Consider the following 23,923-nt stretch of genomic DNA (forward strand, 5'->3'; position numbering starts at 1 on the left):
TTTAACTTCATAAAAAGAGACTGAAAAAAATACTATGGGAATTTTGTTTGGCAGATGTTTATATGGATGCCTCCATATGTGTAAGGGGGAGAAAATGATCTGTGGCACTTTAAATTAAGTGTGCCAACTGTTTTAAAATATTTACAAATGGGGGGGGGGGGGGGGGCACGGGCACATTCCATTATTAAGAATGCCCTTTGAGAAAGTTTTAACTTTGTTTTGATTTGTAGAGAGTTCTACAAAACATTGTGCAAAGAAAGATGTAAATAATGTATACAGACTGCTGTATGTGGTGGGGTTTGAAATATTTAAAGTTGTGGTACGATGCTAAATGCTGTTTATATGAACATTAAAAGTTATGTTTGACCAGACTGATAAGATCTTTGTGTGAAGTGTCTCTACACAAGCGTACTTTTAAATAGGGGGGAGGGGTAGTAACTTTATATTTGGTAGTTACATTCATGTAAGCAATGTCTTTCAGTGCAACACAAGACTGTTTAAAATATAATGTAGTGATGCAGTGATGGTGGTTGTTGGCATATTCTCAGGGGAATAGAAGTAGGGGAGTGCCAATATCTACCTGGAAAACTGGGCAACTGACTTATGTTCACTGATTTTTTCACACAAATTCTAAGAAATTATTTAAAATAACAAAAGAAAACATAAATAAAGGGCATTGCCATACCCTTGTGAGAAGTATACAATTCCTGTGTATAATATAAGGAGACACTGACTAGGAGTGGGTCATTTTCAAAGACATGCTAGCAGCTGTGTACAGTCCCTTTTAGGCAAGACTACTTGGACTTGAGAGAGATGTGTCCCAACAATATGTCGGTCTGTACAATAGTGGGTGTTTTGGGGAAGAGGACTGCCACGTGTTATGAATGTGTAAATTGAGCTGCTTGGCTCTTGAGGCCACCCAAAGTTCAGCACTTTCATGAACACAATGCCGCAATGCTTGTACATTTATTTATCTACACTTAGAGAGATCTAAGTGTAGAAACGGAGATTCTAAGCTATGACTGGATTTGCAGAGGTATACAGGCAACCTGGAAGCCAAAAGTTTAGGTAATACTGCTTCAGCGTTTATTGGATGCTAATTCAGAAGAGTATGTGAAGCTTTAGATATAGTTAATATTGCTACAAATACTGTTTTATTATCCTTAATTTTATTGTATTTTTGAAGTTATAGAAATCGTTTTACAATTGGGATTAGAAGTTAGAAAATGAACAGATAGCTATATAATGGAAAAAGTAGTATTCGGTTACTGGTAAAATATTAATTGTCCTAATTAGAAATTATATCTGCATTCAATACAATACAAAATCAATGTCATTAATAGTTTGTAAATTATATGTTTGATTTGACATCTGCCGCCGTACCCAATATAACACGAAAGAACAAGCCCTAAAAAAAATGTTTGTGTGAGGAAATAACTATAAAAACAATCTCCAACATTCATCTGAAGGCCGTCGTTGACAAATCATGACGTCACGACAGTATGCAGAATCGGACCCCGGCACAGTCAGTGACAGTGAGCGCCAAATTCAAACCCCAGTTGTTTATAGTACTGTGAAAGTAGATCTCTATACAGTCAATGCTCGTTAATACAAATGTCAACTGGCCAGCAAAATAATAATAATAATAATAAGTATTATCAGGAATCTAAAGCCAACTGCATACTGCGAGTTTTATTTTTTTTGTACGGTGGTGTACGTTTCAACAGGCAACTCGAAATGCATCATAGGATCTGTAGTCCCCAAACAGTATTAAAATACAGCACAGTGGCGTGAGTGTGGATGCGTGTAATACATTTCCCAATATCCTTTACACTCAGCTGTTCATTTTCTTGAAATTTTCCTCTGGGGAGGGCTCGAAAAAGAATCTGCAGTAACTAGGAAAGCGCAATTTTATTATAAGAAGCCATTCAATAAGCGAATGCTTCATCCTGCCGGGACCTTGTAGAACATCTGTACTATTAATAAACTCGTCTAATCTGAGTTCGTTTTAACGGGAATTTACTTTATATTTTATTTTTTTGTTTCAATAACTATATATTACAGCAAGATGGCAACTCAGCCAAAAAGAGTTTGCACAAGCTCTCTTAATGACAGTTTTGAGAAACGAGTCAAGAAAATCGCCATAGAGGGAAATATAGGTAAGAAAAGAAACATAACTCGGTACAGTAATATTAATAATGTTAATGTGTGTCTGTTATGTTTTATTTTTTTCCCTCCTGAATATAACTAATTTATTTATACAGAATATCATACACTCCACATTTTCAAATACTAATACAATGTAAGTAATGTAGTGTGATTACCGGTATATTATTATTATTATTATTATTATTATTTATTATTATTAAAATATATATATATTTTTTTTTTATGCACCTGGTTGGCGCCACAGTTATGTGGCGCCAAAAAAGCATTACAGTATATACAGTACATGTTAGAAGTTAGAACAAATGCTGCATTGCAAAGAAAATAGAAAAAAGTCAACGTGGATTTGCCTTGAACGTTTTTTTTACATTGGTAAATTACGCTTACTTTATGTAGAAAACTAGAGAGAGTTCGGAACAGTACTTTCTTGGTTATATGTCCCTGAACGTTGCCCCCCCCCTCCCAAAAAAAAAAAAAAAGCAGGACATTGGAATATCAAAATAATATCAAAACTAAATATATTATACTGTACAGCTAAAAATAGACTTTTAATTAGTATTTTTCTTTTTATGAATAGCTACTTCGTTTTTACAGTAATAGCGTGGAAGTTTGGGTTAATACAATACTAATTGCAGTGATAATTGTGGGTGTTACAAATTAGTTGTTGGGTTTCTACAATATGTGACAGTCGAACCGAGTAATGCAGTCTGACGGCAGGTGCCGGCGATTGCAATTTGACTGCCCAGACTTTAAAGAGAACCGACGCTTAACGCGGCGAGCCTGGATTGGGGATAGGCTGCTCTGAGTAAGCACCGAGATTGTATTAGTCTGTAAAATTGCTGATTCATTGTTGAAATCATGGAAGTGTTCCTTTAAACTGTTATACTATTGTATTTTCAACCTTGTAGTCTGGGTGTTTTATCTGTTACAAACACACTTAAATTTCTATACTATAATTAAATCGTGTGTGGATCTGTAAGGGACAGAGACACTCACTTTAACCTTTGCTGGGGGTTTATTTCTGGGTGTTTGAGTTTGCTGTGATGTATAGATATTGTTGCTCTTGTTTGCTATTAGCAGTTAGTTGACTACATGTGCCACTTTGTTCTGGTTTGTGTATTGTTACTTACTGATTTATGATTGTGTTGATTTAAGTTATAGCAAGCAAGACACACTGTCAGACGACGGTGTCTGTCGCACTTGGGATACAGATGGAACGCATCGAGCATGCGCAGTAATCCTATCCTGATGCTGATATTGCTATGGCACAAGACAAGGGGCACCCTCGATCCAAGTTGAAACAGGGCGAGTTGGTGCTGGAGAGCTGCTACTCTGTCGTCTGACAGGTGAGCTTACTGTTAATCGGCTCTAGCATCGTTAAGGGGAGACCCAGTCTCAACCAGATGCTTCATCACAAATAGCTGTGTGGGCCACCGCTCCTTCCTGCAACTGGACAGATCAACCAGTCATACAGGCAATCCATCACCCTGATCACCCTGCAGAGCATCCATGCACTTGAAACATGCAGGGGTAAGGAGCCAATGGCCTGGCGAGCCACCATACGGCTCAGCTATGTATTGAAGCACTTAAGCCCCAAGGGTGCAGACGCACGGAGGGCACTGAGTGAGGTAGAATACACTACTGGTGCACCGAGCATCGGGGACACAGAGTGTTATTAACATGCTGTGGCGCAAAGCACCAAGGCATTGATGTGAACTCAACAGAACATGGGGTAGCGTATAGCAGACACCGGGGTGGATACATGGCTCGAGTGACTGCAGTACGCAATCAGGAGAGCAGTAGAGGGGAGCCCATGGTGCGGGGCAGATAACCTGGTCCTGGGCCAGGTGGGTTCACACCACGTGGCAGCGCAGAGCGTATTCCTGAGTGGAGCACAGGCTCAAGGAGCTGTGGCATGTTATGCAGGAACAAAGTGACACATTCCCCATGCCAGGCGGGTGACCAAGCACGCCAATAGGCGGGCTAAAATAAGCCTGCTGATTCAGCTCAACAGCGGGACCCTGCAGAGCTGGGTCTCTGTAGAGGAATAACGCTGCTACTACTTTTTCTTTCAAACTGCAAGATACACAATAGCAATTGTGAGGGTAAAATAACAGTCACCACGGTAGCGCAGTGGGCGGGCTTGAACAAGCTGGCGGATTCAACTCAACAACAGGAACACAGCAGAGCTGGGACCCGGTAGAGGAGTCACGTATATACAAGAACAAATGTTTATATAAAATAACAGGTCATCACGGCAGCGCGTGAGACTGTTCCATTTTGTTCTAGAAACTACGCGCCAAGTAGGCTGGCTGAAAAGACTGGCTTATTCAACTCGATAGCGGGAACACAGCAGAGCTGGGTTCCCGTGAAGGAATCCCACATCTTATTACTTATTTCTAACTGCACAGCAGTAAGAAACGAATACACATACACACAGGCGGGCTGACCAAGTCGGCGTATGCAACACAACAACAGGCGCAGCAAAGCTGCATCCCGATAGAAACCATACGACATTTTCTCCTTAAACTGCAAGGCAGTAAAGAAGACATATATACACATCCAATTAAAAACAGCGCGCCGAGTAGGCGGCTGAGATGGGTCCAGCAGAGTCAGCTCTACAGCAGAACCGGGGTCCGATGCAGGATCACGCGTCTCTTTCTTTTAAACTGCAATAGCAGAGGAAACATCAAGCAACGACCGGTTTAAGTAGGCTGCAATCGCAAAGTAATGCAGGCTGTTACACAGAAAAACAGTAGCACAGTATAGTGGCTGACAGGGGTGTCTAGCCTGGACTATGTGCAGTCACCCGACCAGGGCAGCGCGTAGCCTACAGCGGAGTGGAGCACCGTCTACACGTAGAGGCAAAGAGGCACTGTTGCGCTAGGTCTGAAGCAGTGGTCAAGCAGTGTGTACACCGAGCGCCGTGCGCAGAGTACCGTGCACTATGTGCAACATGTACCGTGCAGCACAGGGCCGAAGCAGCAACGGGTTCATAGTCAATAAGCACCGTGGTACCGAAGGAGCACGGGCAGAGTCTTACACCCCGCAGTGTTCAAAAACACCGGGGCAGTGTGGTACCAGATATCATTTGTCGGGTCTTCTTTCAAAACAGAGACCTAGAATTAAAGTAATTCTTTCATTTAACCCATTGTTTTAGTTTAAACCTTCCTTTGTGTTTCACACATAGTACAGATTAAAACATATATTTTAACAGGTAATGTATTCTTTGCAACTTGAAATCGCAAATGTAGAATTTTTGATGACAGTCTTGGTTAAATCCCCTTTCTTGTTTGTTTAAATGGCAGCTGCTGGCAAGTCCACGTTTGTGCGATTGCTGGAGAAACTTAATGAGGAGTGGGAAGTTGTTCCTGAACCGATAGCAAAGTGGTGCAACGTTCAAACTGATCATGATGAATTTGAGGTATGGATTTGTTTATTTTTAATATCAAGTTCTTTATAAACAAAAAAACTACCCAGTTAATCCTGTTGTACAGAAAACTTATCTAAAGTTTGATTTTCTGAAGTTCATACAACGCTTTGATTACTAATATTGTATGCAGTGCTCTTCGGTTCCAGCATTGAAAAATGCCCTAACAACCAGGTACATGCCAGCCATTTGTCCCTGGTATTCGCAAAACATTACAGTACAATATATTTAAAATTACAGGAAGTTTTCTGTAATCTCTGAATAAATCAGGACTGGGTGCTTGTAAACAATTTGACAGTATTATGATTGCCAAACCTCTGAACTGGCTGTGTAGAGTGAGGTTGAAAAAAGGGCACAAGCAGACTGAATTATTAAATTACTGTATAGAAATGGGTGTAACATTCTATCCCACAAATACCGTTTAATATCTTATGCCCAGTAAACACTTGATTCTTTCAATGGAAACCACTGTGCCAAGATTGGAGAATTTAGCAAATTACACAAAGAAAATAGTCTTTAGTCTTTAGTCTTTATATTGTACCACAGGGATCAACTATACGATCAGATGAACATGAAATGCTACTTGGTTTGTAAATTCTCGAGCTGCACTTTAGGATTTAGATTATTCTGTAAGGCAGGAGTAGTCAATTATTTTGTGTGATGGTCCAAAATTCTTAGTTACAACAAGGTGAAGGTCCAGAGCACATTTTAACTCTGACCCCTAGTCCCATACCCACAAACAAACACATAACTAACTACACACATAGAATTATCGCACATTGGTCCTTCACTTGGTTTATAGGAGTTTTTTGCTTTTTGGTATCAAGACGACTACCTTTTTAACAAGCCTGCCTTTTTTTTTTTTTTTTTTTTTTTTTTTTTTGCTTACTTGTTTCTACAGGAGTTCTTTCCCTGCTAAAACTACAGAATTGTGTATAACTACTGTATTCTTATATGTGTCTTTGTTAGCAGAGCCAAACATTGTGTTTCACCATTGCAAAAACAGAGCTTATTGCAGCAAACAAAAGTGAAGCACAAAACGAAAAATGACAGATTTCTCTTTGAAGTGAATTCAAATAAAAAACTTTAGAAATAATAAAAATTATAGCACTTTTACATTCAGTGTAATCAGCTAATACTCACAGTAACTTAAGTGGAAGAACTGGCCAGACTTCAAGAGGCTTGAGATAGAGGTGAGCTCAATAAGAGTAGAGGTGCAAAGATCTATCAGTCAAAACAGAACGCTAATAATAGTATTGTAACGGTTTCGGTTCCTTTTGTACAGTATCAGCACTGTGCTTCAGAGCGGGAGGTCCCCGATTCGCATCCCTCCTCCGCCTGTGAGAAACCCCTGCCTGCAGGAACCAAGATTGATACAAAATGAATAATGTTCATGTTGGAGAATGAATACCCACACACATGTCGCTTAAATATTGTGTGCTTTCCCAGAGTCAGTAGTACGATACAGAATAAGACGAAAACACCTTGATTTGTGCGTGTTTAAAAAAAAAAAAAAAAAAAAAATACAACATTATATTATGTTTTATCGAAAATATTGTTAATCGGATTGGAAACCCTACTTAACAGAAATTAGCTTTATAGTACTGGTACTCATTGCTTTGTTTTCTTTGCCTTTCTGAACTGCGACTTTTCTAAACTCAAACCGTATGGTATGACAATTGTATCTAAATTGTGTATTTGAAAAAAACGATTATTAGATGGGAAAGATGGACGCTTGCAAAACAGGCGACAGCAGCAACGCACACAGTTTCACTTCATTTTAGCTTCTAATACTACTGCTGTACATTTAGTTTCTGTAGTTCACTGTATCTGCTACTTACTATCACAGCAACACCTACTGTACCCTCACGCACCACACTCTCATAAGAGCCACGTTGTCCAAAAAAAATAAATAAAATCACAGCATTTCCAGTGTGAATGCAAGTAAAAACACAGATTGGCATATGACTTGGCAGTCCAGTCCAAATGTTCTGGCAGTCCGGATTCGGACCGCGGTCCGCCTATTGATTACCCCTGCTGTAAGGATATAGTGACTGCTTCAGTTGCTTATAGAATGTAGGCTGCCATCTGTTGGATAAAATTATGACCGCAGGTGCTGGTTTGAGATCAGATTAAATGCAGCAATAGCCCACCAGGTGCATACCTTTAAACAGCTGAGCTTTGAACCAGTCATTTTACAAGCATCTGTGTGGCTTGTGCACAATGAGGTGAACCCAGTTAGATTCTTCTAGATCAGTGTAGCGCTCCTTGTTGGTTCCCAGCCAAAAACGTCAATTTGCCACAAGTACCAGAGAGCATAACTTGCTCTACACTATGAATGGCAGTACTTTTACTAGCTGAGCCCACTGGCCAACCATATTATAAAGGATTATGTTTTGTTTTTAATCTACATATGCTTCAAAACCTAGTATTCAAGCTTTCAATGATAGTGGGTTCAGCGTGGCCTTCGGCTGGTATTTCATGTGGCCAAGGCTGCATTCTCTGGGCAGCTCCGTACAGTATATTACAATCATGGAAAAGAATGAAACACATGACAACCATACAGACAACTGCTAACTTACAAGTCTAAGAAATCACATTGTGATGGGTTTGTCTGAATGCAAGTACACCTTACCCAGTGTACAGGTGTGTGCAGTCAGCAGTGAATAGGTTTGCAATCGATTAGTCGTACCCCCATTATAAAAAGTACTATTTCCCAATAATTCAGAAGGACTAAAGGTTTATAAAGTTATCAGTCCATTTCTGCTGCATTTCTGGTCCACTGATGCATTAATAACGGTCATTTGGTCTTTTTTCAGAGGGTTACTGGAGTAGTGCAGAACAGGTTCAAATGTCTTTAAATGCATAAAATTTCCATTTCTTGATTTTTTTTTTTTATTATTAATTGAAAGATTAGGCTAGTTGACATAACTTAATCACGTCTAACAGCTCTAATGTTTCGAATGGCAGTCCTAAGAACAAATTAACATTTTTTTTAACCACTAGGTGGCAGCAGATTCATTTATAAGAAATGCTGGTTCTGTAAATGGAAACTGATTTTTCATGTTTAATTTTAAATAGGCTACTGTAGATGAACTCAGCATTTTTTTTTGTATTTTTATAACATCTATCTGATACCTGATTTTTTTTTGTTTTAATTAAACAGATTAGTTGAGTAAAACCATGAGCAACCATAGATGGTTTTTTTTTTCACAAGCCATGATTTGATATACAAATACTGTAGATTATACTGTGCCTTATATGTGATTCTCATTTTCATTTTCACAAGCTTGCTGAGAGAGGAAGGGTTAAGTACTGTAGTTATTGCCTCCATAACCAACCAATGTATCACTGATAAGCAGCCAGTTGTGAAGCTGGGGGTATGGGAGAATATCCTGTTCACTCAAAACCCATTTGCTCATTGCATATCAAGGTGACCCTTTCAGTATGTGCATTGATTGAGATGAGGAGACCCAGATCTGTCGCTGTTGGCAAATCTAAGCGAACTAAACCAGTTACAGCTCATAGGAACCTTCAGTAGATCAAACTATGGACCACAATGTAAGGTTCCAAATATTATATTTTCAACATGATTTAAAAAATGCATGTGCTGTATAACATTAACAGTTATATAAAGAATATGCTAAAAGCTTATAAAATGCAGACACAACACGCAACATACAAGCTGTATTATATGTGTGCAGGTATCAGAGTAAAGAACACCACAGGATCCAAATCATTTTTTAATGATTTTTTGGTTTCCCAGGCTAAGGCAACTCCATTGTTATGTGTAACTTCATTATTGGGCACTTCTACCCAGAGTACAGCTAAAAGATTTTTTTCATTTAAGAATTGTAGATCATTTTGTGTATTGTGATTACACTATGTAACACATTTTTTGTTCCTGGGTAGTAAGTGTTATTTCCTAATTGCTTATGCCTCAAAAGTATAGAAAATGTTTATTATTCCCCACAAACTTTGCTTTTGTGACCAGGACAGTGATATTTTGAAATGTACCTATTTCCAATGAGAAAACTGTCTTTTCATTCACATAAAGTCAGAAAAAAACAACACATGAATCCAAATTAACATGTATTTATACTAAAGTAATACAAAAATGACTACAAAAGATTTAGAAGTGAGTAGTTTTTCGGGATTTACGATTATACTGTAAATCACTTTCACGAATCAGCCCCCAAATGTAGTCTCCCATCATGTTCTCGTCATACTGTCCTTGGTAGCGGCATTCAAAGTCCAGTATATCCTGGTGGAGGCGCTCGCCTTGCTCCTCCGAGTACGCTCCCATGTTCTCCTTGAATTTATCAAGATGAGCATCAAGGATATGGACTTTGAGGGACATCCTACAGCCCATTTTGCCATAGTTCTTCACCAGAGTCTCAACCGGCTCCACATAGTTTTTGGCCTTGCGATTGCCCAGGAAGCCCCGAACCACTGCGACAAAGCTGTTCCAAGCCGCTTTCTCCTTACTAGTGAGCTTCTTGGGGAATTTATTGCACTCCAGGATCTTCTTTAACTGTGGTCCGACGAAGACACCGGCTTTGACCTTTGCTTCAGACAGCTTAGGGAAGAAGTCTTGAAGGTACTTGAAGGCTGCCGACTCCTTATCTAGAGCTCTGACAAATTGTTTCATAAGGCCCAATTTGATGTGCAGTGGTGGCATCAGCACCTTCCGGGGGTCCACCAGTGGCTCCCACTTGACGTTGTTCCTCCCCACAGAGAACTCGGTCCGCTGTGGCCAGTCCCGCCTGTGGTAGTGCGCCTTGGTGTCCCTGCTGTCCCAAAGGCAAAGATAGCAGGGAAACTTGGTAAAACCGCTTTGGAGACCCATCAGGAATGCCACCATTGCAGTCTCTTGATGCCATCTCAGAAAAATGCAGATATGTACTTAGGCAGCTGGAACTAAACTGAACTGGTGGGCTTAAGGCCCCTGTATTTATATTACTATTTATATTACTAGAAGTTACTCCAAGTTTACTCAGCACTGAATCTATCTGGAATGTTCTGGAAAATAGGTACATTTCAAAATATCACTATCCTGGTCACAAAAGCAAAGTTTGTGGGGAATAATAGCCATTTTCTATACTTTTGAGGCATAAGCAATTAGGAAATAACACTTACTACCCAGGAACCAAAAAAAAAAAAAAAAAAATTGTTACACGGTGTTATTTGTGCTTAATGATATAAACAAACGTTTAACATGTATTTAGTAAATATTAACACAATATTACTATAATTGTGTTTGCAACAGTCATTTTAATATAGTAAAGGATGACTTATTAATAGAGTGGAAAATACATTTACAGTGCTGTGAAAAAGTGTTTGCCCCTGTCTGATTTTCTTTCTAAGACTCTGTGGCTCCACCAAACCAGTCAGAGCCATATTGTCCAAATGGAGAAAGTTTGGGACAGTAGTGAATCTTCCCAAGATTGGCCATCCTGCCAAAATCTCTCCAAGACCAAGCTGTAAAATTGTCCAGAAAGTCACAAAGAACCCTAGAACAACATCCAGGGATCTGCTGGCCTCTCTCGCCTCAGCTAAGGTCAGTGTTCATGACTCCACAATCAGAAAGACACTGGGCAAAAATGGGACTCATGGCAGAGTAGCAAGGCGGAAACCACTGCTCACTAAGAAGAACATGAATGCTCATCTCAAGTTTGCCAAAGAGCACCTGGATGATCCTCAAGAGTTCTGGAACAATGTTCTATGGACAGATGAGTCAACAGTGGAACTTTTTGGCCAACATGGGCCCCGTTATGTCTGGCAAAAACCAAACACTGCATTCCACGGTAAGAACCTCATACCAGTGGTCAAGCATGGTGGTGGTAGTGTCATGATTTGGGGATGATTTGCTGCATCAGGACCTGGACGACTTGCCATCATTGAAGGAACCATGAATTCTGCTCTATCAGAAAATTCCACAGGAGAATGAATGTCAGGCCATCCTTCTGTGAGCTGAAGCAGAAGTGCAGCTGGGTCATGTAGCAAGACAATGATCTGAAACACACCAGCAAGTCTACATCAGAATGGTTGAAGAACAAGAAATTTAAAGTTTTGGAATGGCCTAGTCAAAGTCCAGGCCTAAACCCCATTGAGATGTTGTGGGAGGACCTGAAACAAGCAGTTTAACCAACAAATGTCACTGAGTTGAAGCAGTTCTGCATGAAGGAGTGGGCCAAAATTCCTTCACAGCGCTGTGAGAGACTGAGCAATAACTACAGGAAGTGTTTGATTGCAGTTATTGCTGCTAAAGTTGGCGTAACCAGGTATTGAGTCGAAGGGAGCAATTTACTTTTTCACACGGGCATTGGGTATTGCATAACTTTCTTTAATAAATACATTAAATAAGTATCAAAATGCTGTGTTATTTGTTCACTCAGGGTCCCTTTTATCTAATATTAGATTTTCATTGAAGATCTGATAACATTCAGTGTCAAATATGGAAAAATGCAGAAAATCAGACAGGGGGTAAGTACTTTTTCACAGCACTGTAGCAATATTCTAATGTTATTCTTCATTATTTAGTTTTATTAACTATTTATGACATCTCATACTTGGACTTCCAAAAAGCCTTTGGCAACGTGCCACATGAAAGGCTAATCGTCGAGCTGCAGTCCATGGGAATGCAAGGGGGTACATGCAAGTGGATACAAAGCTGTTTAAAATGTAGGAAGAGGGAGAACCTCTAACTGGGGCACAGTGTGCTCAGTGAGGTGCTGCAGGGCTCTGTTCTCAGACCCTTGATGTTTCTTATCTGCATAAGCAACTTAGATTGGGGGATAATTAGAAAACTTCTCAAGATTGTAGACGACACAAAACTAATGGGAGTGGCCAACACGATAACAGCCACCCAGAAATCAAAAAAGATTTAGACTGCATGCAGAACCAGGCAGAAACATGACAAATGAAAATCGATGTTGACAAATATAAAGTCTTAAATGTAACTGTAAGATGCAAATGAGGGGTATTGAACTACAACAGGATCACCAACAAAAAGACCTTGGTCTTGCAAAAGACTCAAGATTATAATTAAACATACCCATTTTAGGGTTAATAGTACTACAATGTCTGCTCTGTCACCTAGAAATTGTTCTCTGGGGGAAGGGTCTACTGTATCTTGCCGATGCCTCATGGGAATAAGCCTATCGTCTTGATGTGATGTGCGTTGATTGACAGTGAGATTGTAACTCAGAACTATAGATGGTTGAGAGAGCATTAGCCTGGGAAAAGATTAAAAAAAGTTATTTTACTGTACCTAGAAATCAGTTTTAACCCTGAAACTATGTTTCTGTATAATTAATCCAGTAGAGGTTATTCACAGAATTTTAAAGTCAGTTACATGTATTATTTCTGAACCCCAGGGCCATGTTCATAAAGCATATTCCCCAAGCTGCTAGTGTTAGTTACATTTTTTTATCTTGTGTTTTTGTTTCTTTGTAAGGAACTGACAACATCGCAAAAGAGTGGCGGAAATCTTCTCCAGATGATGTATGAGAAAACAGAGCGATGGGCCTTTACATTTCAGACCTACGCCTGTATGAGCAGAGTGCGCGCACAACTCAAGTCACTTAATGGAAAACTGCAAGAGGCTGAAAACCCAGTCCAGTTTTTTGAGAGATCTGTTTACAGTGATAGGTACGTAAATATAGGTTAACAGAACTCAATCAAAAGAATACTGGTTCTACCCCTGTCGTAGCCCCCCACCCCTCCACCTAAAGCAATCAAATTTAATCATTGCATTAGTAATAATGTTACGGCCCATCCCCTTAGTCTTGTATCAATAATGGATTCTGTGTTGACTACTGTGACCTGTATTCTCTTCTACACAAAGAGAGAAACAATAATGCAGAAACTGAATATGTTAACGAGACCCATCATGTATTTCTAGTATCTGGATGCAGTACTTTCCCAGCAATTCCATTTACACAGTTTCACAACGTCCCACACAATTTGTAATACTATGTTAGTAACGGTCAGTTACTAGTATTTTAAAATGTTTTTTTTTTATTTTATTTTATTACATATTAACATTTACAGCTACCCTTATTGGAAAAAAAAAAATACAATATTACTGTAAATAGTTAACAGTTCCAAATTTCCATTCAAATGGTCATACCTGCCCAATGATAATGTCTACCATTTCACTGTCATTTAACTTGTACCAAATAATGAACTGGCAACCCATTATAAAATCCAAACCTAGTTTGAAGTTTCTGACATGCTACATTTGTAATAGGAGTTAACTGGCTCTTATTCTGACAAGGTACTATAAATAGGGCTTCTGATTTTCAGTTTTAAACGACAAGACCAGATAAAACACCCCAGATAAAAAAATAAATAAAAATAAGTGGATAGCCAATAAACACTGGAAAAATTGTAGAAATGGTGACTCAATTCACGTTGATTACCCTTTTTCCATTCAAAAGTAAAACCTACTGCAAAAATAATAATAAATACATTTCCCAGTGCTGCTGGGCAATTTCCCGCCTTCAGGACTTGCATCTATCATTAATTCGTTCTGACTATTTGAAACCCGCCTCAACTACTGAGTGACAGCACATTCCTACATTTCTATTGGAGACTCCGCTTGTGAGATTTAAAGAGATTACAATCAGGATGGAGGCTTATTAGCGGGATTCAAAGCTGTATTACAGTTAAGATGCAGAGGAGTTAAAACAGAATGGTGGAGAAATGTAGAAAATGCCTACACACAAAAGCCCCAGAAGAATGGGATTTCATTGTGAAAGACAGCAAAGGAAAGAAGGTACAACTTAAGTGCACAAGTACTGTTGAGTTAGTACTATACATGTTTTGACAGAAAAAAGCACAATCATTTTGGAAAGTAACTAAAAATACTAATTTTCATACAGTATATCAAAAAGGAAAGCCCTGAAAAAAACTGATTTACATAAAACTCAAAAATAGCTAAAAAAATAAGCACCAAAAAATACAATTAATAAAACCTGAAAAACAGAAGCCCTAACCTATAAATAATACTCGGGTGTAACTTGTGTCTTTATGTTCACTTTGATAACTCAAGAGTATATTTTTGCTCTGATGGATTACATAGGGCACTTGTGTCATATCAAAGGCAAAGACAAAACTGCGTATATTCAATGCTGTTTTACTTTAATTTTTGCAGATACATATTTGCCTCCAATTTATATGAATCAGACTCCATGAATGAAACTGAATGGGCTGTATACGAGGACTGGCACGGATGGCTACACAGTCAGTTTGGCAATAAGATTAAACTAGATGGAATTATTTATCTCAGAGCATCTCCTGAGGTAAGCTTAAAGCTATGTATTAATACAATAGCTTTGTAAAAGTACCAATAATGTGCGGTGTGTAGTGAAAGTGTTTTGCTCAAGGCACACACACATTCTCACATGTTTGGTGACCTGCCCAATTAGAGGGGGAGGAGTACATAGTATTTGACATTGCAGAGTTTACTGCACTTTCAAGAGTACAAAGGAAGTTTCACAAGGTGTAATAACATCACCTTTACGAAAGCAAACACATTTACAGAGGGAACATTTCCACGTTCCCCTGGGCATAGCTTTGATGGATCAATTTTACCCATAAAACACTGTCAAAGTCAAAGATGCTATGGGGAAAATTCACCTTGCCTTTTACTCCAAAGTTTAATTTGCAGCTCCCCCCCCAAACACACACCAGAAAAATTAATACATACTGTATATAAATAGCATGTGTCTTCTGTGGGTGTGTTTTTTATCTTTGAGAAAAGTGCTGTAGAAAGTGCATTCTCCCTGCCAGCCTGAATGCCTGTTCATCTCACACACCAATGAAGTATTCTGTTCAGAGATACACAATGAGTAATGGAAAAAGTGAAATACAGATTTACAAAACATAATTTGTTATGAATGTAATTGTAATATCTGTATTTGGTAATAGAAATGCATGGAAAGACTTTACACACGAGGCAGAGAGGAAGAACAAAACATTCCCCTGGAGTACCTGGAAAAGCTCCATTTCAAACATGAGAGCTGGCTTCAACATAAAACAATGCGGTAAGACTGAAGTAGATGCAGTAAAGATATACACCTGCTGAGTCCCCTTTTTCGTAAGCATGGTTAATGCTTTAATCTTAAACAATAAAATACATCCAAAAAAATTTTAACTGTGTATTCACCGTTACGGTATATCTTTCTATATAAAGAAATAAAACACTTTCTGATCATGTGGGCCAAGGCTATGTATCGGTCTGTAATAGACCTGTTCTAAACAATATAGTGTGTAATCTCAGCATGCTTTTAAGTAATCGGGTAATACAGATCTGATAATAAAATCTTTCTATTTAGAGAAATGCAGATTGTGACGATCAGCAGAAAAAAACAAGCCTTAAGTGTGGTTCCTTGTAAAATAAAATAAATGTCAGTGCTTTCTGCAGTGAAGCTTGTCTTTCCTACTTTTAAGAAATTAAGCTTATTTCTTATATCTCAGCCTTTAAAGTCAAGGATGCATAAAATGTCTTTTATGTACTTTATTTGGTACTAAATGTTGCCAGCATAGAGACCTGAATGTTTAAAATGCTCTTTCTTCATTGCGATGCTATCCTCTGTCCCCTGAGTAGGTGCTCCCTTCATTTCATCAGTGCCTGCTTGGATGAGGCTATTCAGCAGCCACATGTTCCTTTGTGATCAGGGCCTGCAAAAAGCCACTCATCTTCCAGCTATACCTTTTGCATCAAAGCATCAGTAATGTCGGTTCCTACTTTTCCCCTTAGGTCGACCAGCAACCTCTTTTAAATGTATTTGAGATCAAATAATTTAACTCGCAGATTAATGTGACCGGAACGGTGTTGTGGCAAGCTGGCTTGTGCGGTGACGTCAGACCCGGAGAAAAACACAGCACTGCAAGTGAAATGAATGTGCTGCTTGCACTTTAATAAATCAAAGATTTAAACACAAAACAAAACACAGAGCAAACAAAACAGCACCTTGGCCAAAATAAATAGAGAGACAAACAAACAGTGGATGAAACAAAACAAATATCATGTAGGTCCTCCCAGATGAGTAGCAGTTATGTTTGTTTGTTTGTTTCTCCAGTTCCTCTCTCCAGTTCTCCATTCCCTGAGCTCACCAACCCCGTGGTTTGTGCATCATATATATATATATATATATATATATATATATATATATATATATATATATATATATATATATATATATATATATGGCTGTGCTGGGATTCAGTTACTAATTAATCTTTCACTTGGATCCCAACATGTGAACTAATTAGTGCAATTATGGGGTCAAAAACTTGATATTTCGTAGGCGTTTCAAATATTTAGTATGTATATTGATTTCAACCAATCAGAATGCATGAAAAACTATGCTTTCTAAATAAATGTAAATTACACATTTTCTACGTAGTGACTGGTCATTTTACAGTAGTTCCTACACAGGTGCTTGTCATTTATAGGCATGCAGCATAATTACAAGAGTAGCCAATCACCTTCAAGATAACATCTTTTTCATTTCAAGCATGAAATATGCTTAAAAAAATCAAGAATTAAGTCTGGAACACACTGCACGATGCGACTGTTGCATCTCAATGCAGGAGGTCGCTTTGCAAAAAATTCTTTGCATGCGAACATCACACACTGCCCGATTTTAAATTGCTGGAAGTGACGCACAATTTGTCATTTTTTTTTTCTGATGTTTGACCTGCTCTGGATGCATAAAGTACAATGACAATCAATGACAATATGCGAAAAAATAAGGTTAGAAGGCAATGTGATATTGAAAAACACATGACTGGAGACGTACATATATGCTCTCTTAAAGAAATAACAAATTAAATATATATGTATATTAGTGCCTATAGAAAGTCTACACCCCCTTGAACTTTTTTCACATTTTCATGCATTTAGTTTCATGCATTTACATGAGGATTTTTTCTGAGTTAATACTTGGTAGAAGCACATTTGGCAGCAATTACAGCTGTGAGTCTGTTGGGATAGGTCTCTACCAACTTTGCACACCTATGTTTGACAATATTTGACCATTCTTCTATACAAAACTGTTCAAGCTCTGTCAAGTTCCTTGGGGAGCGTTGATGGAGAGCAATCTTCAAGTCATGCCACAAATTTTTGATTGGATTTAGGTCGGGGCTCTGACTGGGCCACTCAAGGACATTTTCCTTTTTGTTCCTTAGCCACTCCAGTGTAGCTTTGGCTGTTTGCTTTGGGTCGTTGTCATGCTGAAAGGTGAACTTCCGTCCCAGGTTCAGCTTTCTTGCAGAGGGAAGCAGGTTTTCCTCAAGGACTTATCTGTACTTTGCTCCATTCATTTTCCCTTCTATCCTGACAAGTGCCCCACTCCCTGCCGATGAGAAACATCCCCATAACATGATGTTGCCACCACCATGCTTCACAGTAGGCATGGTTGTCTTTGGGTGATGCGCCATGTTGGGTTTGCGTCAAACATAACACTTTGCACTTAGGTCAAAAAGTTCAATTTTAGTTTCGTCAGACCACAAAACTTTTTGCCACATGGCTACAGAATCTCCTGAGTGTTTTTTTTGCATACTTCAAATGGGATTCAAGGTGGGCTTTCTTGAGTAATGGCTTCCTTCTTGCCACCCTACCATACAGGCCAGATTTATGGAGTGCTTGGGATATTGTTGTCACATGCACACTTTGACCAGTCTTGGCCATAAAAGCCTGTAGCTCTTGCAAAGTTGCCATTGGCCTCTTGGTAGCCTCTCTGTTCAGTCTCCTTCTTGCTCAGTCATCCAGTTTGGAGGGACGGCCTGATCTAGGCAGGGTCTTGTTGGTGCCATACACCTTACACTTCTTAATAGTCGTCTTGACCGTGCTCCAAGGGATATTCAAGGCCTTTGATATTTTTTTTTATACCCATCCCCTGATCTGTGCCTTTCAACAACTTTGCCCCAGAGTTCTTTTGAAAGCGCCTTGGTGCTCACGGTTGAGTGTTTGCTTTGAAATGCACTACCCAGTAAAGGGAACCTACAGAAACTGCTGAATTTATCCTGAAATCATGTGAATCACTACAATTTAACACAGGTGAAGGGCTGTTAACTTGGTATGTGATTTTGAAGGTGATTGGTTACACCTGAGCTCATTTAGGATTGCTATTACAAAGGGGGTGGACACTTATCCAACCAAGGCACTGTATGTGTTTGTGTGTGTATGTGTGTATTATATATATATTAATTGATATAAAATCAAGCTGAAGGACTTGTAGTCCGAAAAGTCCTGCATAATTTATTTAAAAATAATTATTTTATCAATTCTTCATATTTGTGTACCTTTACCTTTTTCTTATTGATTTTGCACCTTATGGTACACAGTAGTTTTCCTTTTTAAAATTTTATATATATATATATATATATATATATATATATATATATATATATATATATACACACACACACACACACACACAAGGTATTCTGTTGGTTTGTATACAATGTCTGTGCCAATATCTTGAAAACAAGTCCTGACATCCCCATAAGCATTGTACTTTTTCACTAATGGATTAAATATTTACAGAATACTTAAACTACTGCTACAAGCATGATTAATTTATTAAGTGTTTAAATTAAATTACACCAAATCATGTTTTTATTCACAATGAAGGGAACATACACTGTTGGCCAAATGTTTATAATAAAACCATGTATTATGTTTTCCCTTCATAGTTAAAAAAAAAAACAAAAAAAAAACATGATTTGGTATAATTTAATTAAAACGCTAATAATAATACATTTAAAATGACATATTAGTTACAGTGGGGTTACCGCTGAATAACTAACTTTACCCAGTGACGAGCCACATACCACCACGAATTGGAGGGGAATGACAGACCTAAAACAACTTTGAATTGGATCATTCATTACATGTATTGTTTTCTTTAAATTCATTGGTTCTCATTTCATTTTCAGTGATCTGACTGGCCAAATTAGTATGCGTAGTAATTAGATTTACAACATGTAATAATGAGAACATGTACTAAATATGTTTTTTTGACCCTGATGGCCTACCATAGGCAATCCTCATGCCAACATACTAATACACATTTTATCTGCATGTGACGTGATTGTGTAATCCCCGTGCCTAAATATATTTAAAATCACCCCTGTTACATAACCCACACTCCGTGCACCAATACATACACACCACATAAAACAGAAAAATACGCACATAAGAACATAAGAAAGTTTACAAACGAGAGGAGGCCATTCGGCCCATCTTGCTCGTTTGGTTGTTAGTAGCTTACTGATCCCAGAATCTCATCAAGCAGCTTCTTAAAGGATCCTAGAGTCAGTTTCAAGAACCTTACTTGGGAGTTGGTTCCGGATTCCCACAATTCTCTGTGTAAAAGTGCCTCCTATTTTCTGTAGTTTCTGAGTCCCCAGGTAGAATGTCAATACCTTTTAGAATTCTGAATGCTTGAATTAGGTTGTTGCGTAGTCTTCTTTGTTCAAGACTGAATAGATTCAATTCTTTTAGCCTGTCTGCATATGACATGCCTTTTAAGCCCGGAATAATTCTGGTCACTCTTCTTTGCACTCCTTCTAGAGCAGCAATATCTTTTTTATAGCGAGGTGACCAGAACTGGACACAATATTCAAGATGAGGTCTTACTAATGCATTGTACAGTTTTAACATTACTTCCCTTGATTTAAATTCAACACTTTTCACAATGTATCCGAGCATCTTGTTGGCCTTTTTTATTAGCTTCTCCGCATTGTCTAGATGAAGGCATTTCCGAGTCAACACAAACTCCTAGGTTTTTTTCATAGATTCCTTCTCCAATTTCAGTATCTCCCATATGATATTTATAATGCACATTTTTATTTCCTGCGTGCAGTACCTTACACTTTTCTCTATTAAATGTCATTTGCCATGTGTCTGCCCAGTTCTGAATCTTGTCTAGATTATTTTGAATGACCTTTGCTGCTGCAACAGTGTTTGCCACTCCTCCTATTTTTGTGTCGTCTGCAAATTTAACAAGTTTGCTTACTATACCAGAATCTAAATCATTAATGTAGATTAGGAATAGCAGAGGACCTAATACTGATCCCTGTGGTACTCCACTGGTTACCACACTCCATTCTGAGGTTTTTCCTCTAATCAGTACTTTCTGTTTTCTACATGTTAACCACTCCCTAATCCATGTACATGTGTTTCCTTGAATCCCTACTGCGTTCAGTTTGAGAATTAATCTTTTATGCGGGACTTTGTCAAAAGCTTTCTGGAAATCTAAATAAACCATGTCATATGCTTTGCAATTATCCATTATCGATGTTGCATCCTCAAAAAAATCAAGCAGGTTAGTTAGACATGATCTCCCTTTCCTAAAACCATGTTGACTGTCTCCCAGTACCCTGTTACCATATAGGTAATTTTCCATTTTGGATCTTATTATAGTTTCCATAAGTTTGCATATAATAGAAGTCAGGCTTACTGGTCTGTAGTTACCTGGTTCAGTTTTGTTTCCCTTTCTGACACCGGATTACACAATCTATTTCCATAGATTTTCGGAAAAACTGACTTAAAAATCATGCCAGGTTCCAAAATAGATATATTCCAGATTGTAGATGGTATCAAACCTTTAATTTTAATAGGGATTTGGTTGGAACCCAAAAATCAATTATACAGAATGACGGTTAATAGAGGGGGTGGATTAGATAGGTTTTACTGTAGTTCAGTAGGCAGTTGGCTGGTAGAAAGAACATTCAATTTAAAACAAATATATATTTTCACCCTCGTAAAATCGTAACAGGTGAAGTTAAGGGTTGACTACATAGACACTATATGAAATATTGATATGTCTAGTAATGTTTTGTTTTTTCACAATATTGTTTAGTTTGTATCTCAGAGTATCAGTGCACCACTGCCACAGAAAATGCTCATTTAGAAATAAGATATGGACACCTTACTGACGGTTGTTAAAACAAAAAGTTGACCCAGTTTTTTTTTGTTTTTTTTTTTCAGTGGATGGTTGGGGCACCTGCCACAGGTACACAGTACAAACAGAAAAGAGGACACACAAAAATAAATACCCTTGTTTCTGTTTTACAGCATGGAATTTGAGTACTTGAATGACACTCCAATATTGACTTTGGATGCAAATGAAGACTTTAAAGGAGACGAGATAAAATGTGCTGATATGATTGAAAAGGTATTTTTATGGATTGTGTTAAACTATTTTTTCATATTGATCTTTATAGCTTGTTTGTAACAGCTCCTGGTTCTTTATCTAACCATGTATCTTATAGCAACATTTTCTACATCCTAAATGTACCTTCTATTTCGTTACTGATGCAATGTAATGCACATATTTTCCCAGCTCTCGGGGCTGCAGTTAGTTTGATCCATCAAGCCTATCCTATTTCTCATTGCATAGCTCAGTAATGAAGCACCCTGGCAATGCCCCTGTGCAGATCTGCCAGGAGTATGCCTTGTGTTAGAAGTGGTTGTAGATATTCAGCTCGCTAGCACCACTGGGGAGTGCTCGGAACAAATGATTGACTATTATTTTCTAGTGTTGTAAATCGAACCCTGATGTTGACATAGATCGATCATTATCGAGTTAAAATGCTCAATGTTTTTTTAAAAATTCCCTCACAGTAACAGTTTAAAGGAACAATAAGTCCTCTTTTTATAGAGCACAGTATAAAAAACTAACTCAAACAAATCCTGATGTTTTTAAGACACGTTTGATAAGTACATTGACATTTCAATATAGCACTATCCAATTTTCATATGCCTGCCGTTACTAGCCTTTGCCTTGTTTTGTGTAAAATCTGACAAATTTCCGGTGTGAAAATAACAGTTAATTAAGAAAAAGAAAAAATTCAACCTCACTGTCCAAAAGAGAAAAACAAGTTTGAAAACTACATTAACATTATGGCCTATTCACATGGAAATAATTAGAGCTCATCAAAAACGTGACTCGGACTGTAAAATTCATTCTTCACCGTGAAAACTGTCTATTTTGTGTACTTCTACCCTGCACTTAAATCCAATTAAGTTATGTGTGTTGGTCCATTTAGCATCCAGGGCAGGTTTTGTATCTTAGGAGATCTCAACTGATACTGTTAAGCTAGTGAACATTTTGCGAACAAATCTACAATAATTACTGCAGCGGATCGTCTACAATAATTTTGCTTCTACTGGTGGCAAACTATTTTGTACAACCTGCAGGTAATGCATTGCTTCAAAAGGAAAAGATAACAAAATAAATAAAAAAAAATTCTGAAACGGCGTCACCTGACAACGTAGTAATGTTAAATATTATTAGTTTCGCTCAAAACAGACAGCTACAGTTGGAACTGATTTACAATATGAATAAAATACATTAGCAAAGCAGGTTACTCTTGATCTCTGCATCATCATCCTGTATTTGTTCAGACGTATATTCTCAGTAACTTTTAGCAACACAGATTATGTTCTTGACAGTAAGTTAATATATACAAGACATGTTTGTAATTTCATGGAGTATTCGATTTCATGAAAATATTATCGATTTGTTATCGTGGGGTCCCAATCGATAAATAATTTGAGTATGATCATTATCGTTACAAGCCTATTTTCTGTTTTAATCCAGAATACAGAAGCATGTTATCTTGGCATGGTTAGCTACAGGAAGTTATATTGTTGATTTAGAAGGGCATTCTATGATTATGTATTTCAATGTCAATATAGATTTATTATTATTATTATTATTATTATTTCTCCTTGCAGGTGAATGAGTTCCTGAGCACGTTATAACAGGCAGAGATGAACACAGGTACACCTCGAATGGATTGGACCAATTGAAGGAATTAGTGTACACAAGCAATAAATGTTTTACAGGTCAGAAATAATATAAGAAATGCTTTAATGACAATGTAACTTTCAATCAACTTAAGAACTATTGACTTGTATTACATAATCCACTGAAAGCTGGAATAACTACATAAGCAGTGATATATTTTTCAAGTTTATATATTTAAAAATGTGAAGGAAAAGTTTTTTTTTTTTTTTTTTTTTTTTTTTTTTTAGCATTCCTGCTGTATATTGTGAGCAAGTTTCATGATTGTAATTATGTTGTCCTATATTTAGAGGACAACAAAAGATTACGCAATAAAAAACAACTCTCATGTATATGTGTAACCTTTGTGTAGAGCTCTGATTTACAACAGCAAAACAAACATTTAAAAAAAAAAAAAAGGTCTTAAAAAAAAAAAAAGTGTTTTGAGGGCATATCAGTGAATAATGTCCTTGGTTAACTGGAACACTATATGAATATGATTTATGAATATATATAT

The 23,923-nt window shown here is 37.8% G+C and overlaps 1 protein-coding gene across 1 annotated transcript; it reads left to right on the forward strand.

The window, feature by feature from the left end:
- The first annotated feature begins 1,861 nt into the window (after positions 1-1,861).
- LOC121300169 (deoxycytidine kinase-like) lies at positions 1,862-23,644 on the forward strand. Its single transcript, XM_041228653.1, has 7 exons — positions 1,862-2,159; positions 5,475-5,590; positions 13,056-13,249; positions 14,757-14,904; positions 15,533-15,648; positions 21,693-21,792; positions 23,358-23,644. The coding sequence occupies exons 1-7, from the start codon at positions 2,069-2,071 to the stop codon at positions 23,382-23,384; spliced, it is 792 nt and encodes a 263-aa protein (XP_041084587.1). The 5' UTR covers positions 1,862-2,068; the 3' UTR covers positions 23,385-23,644.
- The last annotated feature ends 279 nt before the right edge of the window (positions 23,645-23,923 follow it).

This window comes from Polyodon spathula, chromosome 2 (genome assembly GCF_017654505.1).
Source record: "Polyodon spathula isolate WHYD16114869_AA chromosome 2, ASM1765450v1, whole genome shotgun sequence".
NCBI lineage: Eukaryota > Metazoa > Chordata > Actinopteri > Acipenseriformes > Polyodontidae > Polyodon > Polyodon spathula.

Excerpts from the sequence above, each read along its gene's own strand:
- LOC121300169 (XM_041228653.1), top strand. The coding sequence starts at position 2,069 with ATGGCAACTCAGCCAAAAAGAGTTTGCACAAGCTCTCTTAATGACAGT. Across the intron at positions 13,250-14,756 it reads AGATCTGTTTACAGTGATAG|ATACATATTTGCCTCCAATT; the intron begins GTACGTAAATAT and ends TAATTTTTGCAG. Across the intron at positions 14,905-15,532 it reads ATCTCAGAGCATCTCCTGAG|AAATGCATGGAAAGACTTTA; the intron begins GTAAGCTTAAAG and ends ATTTGGTAATAG.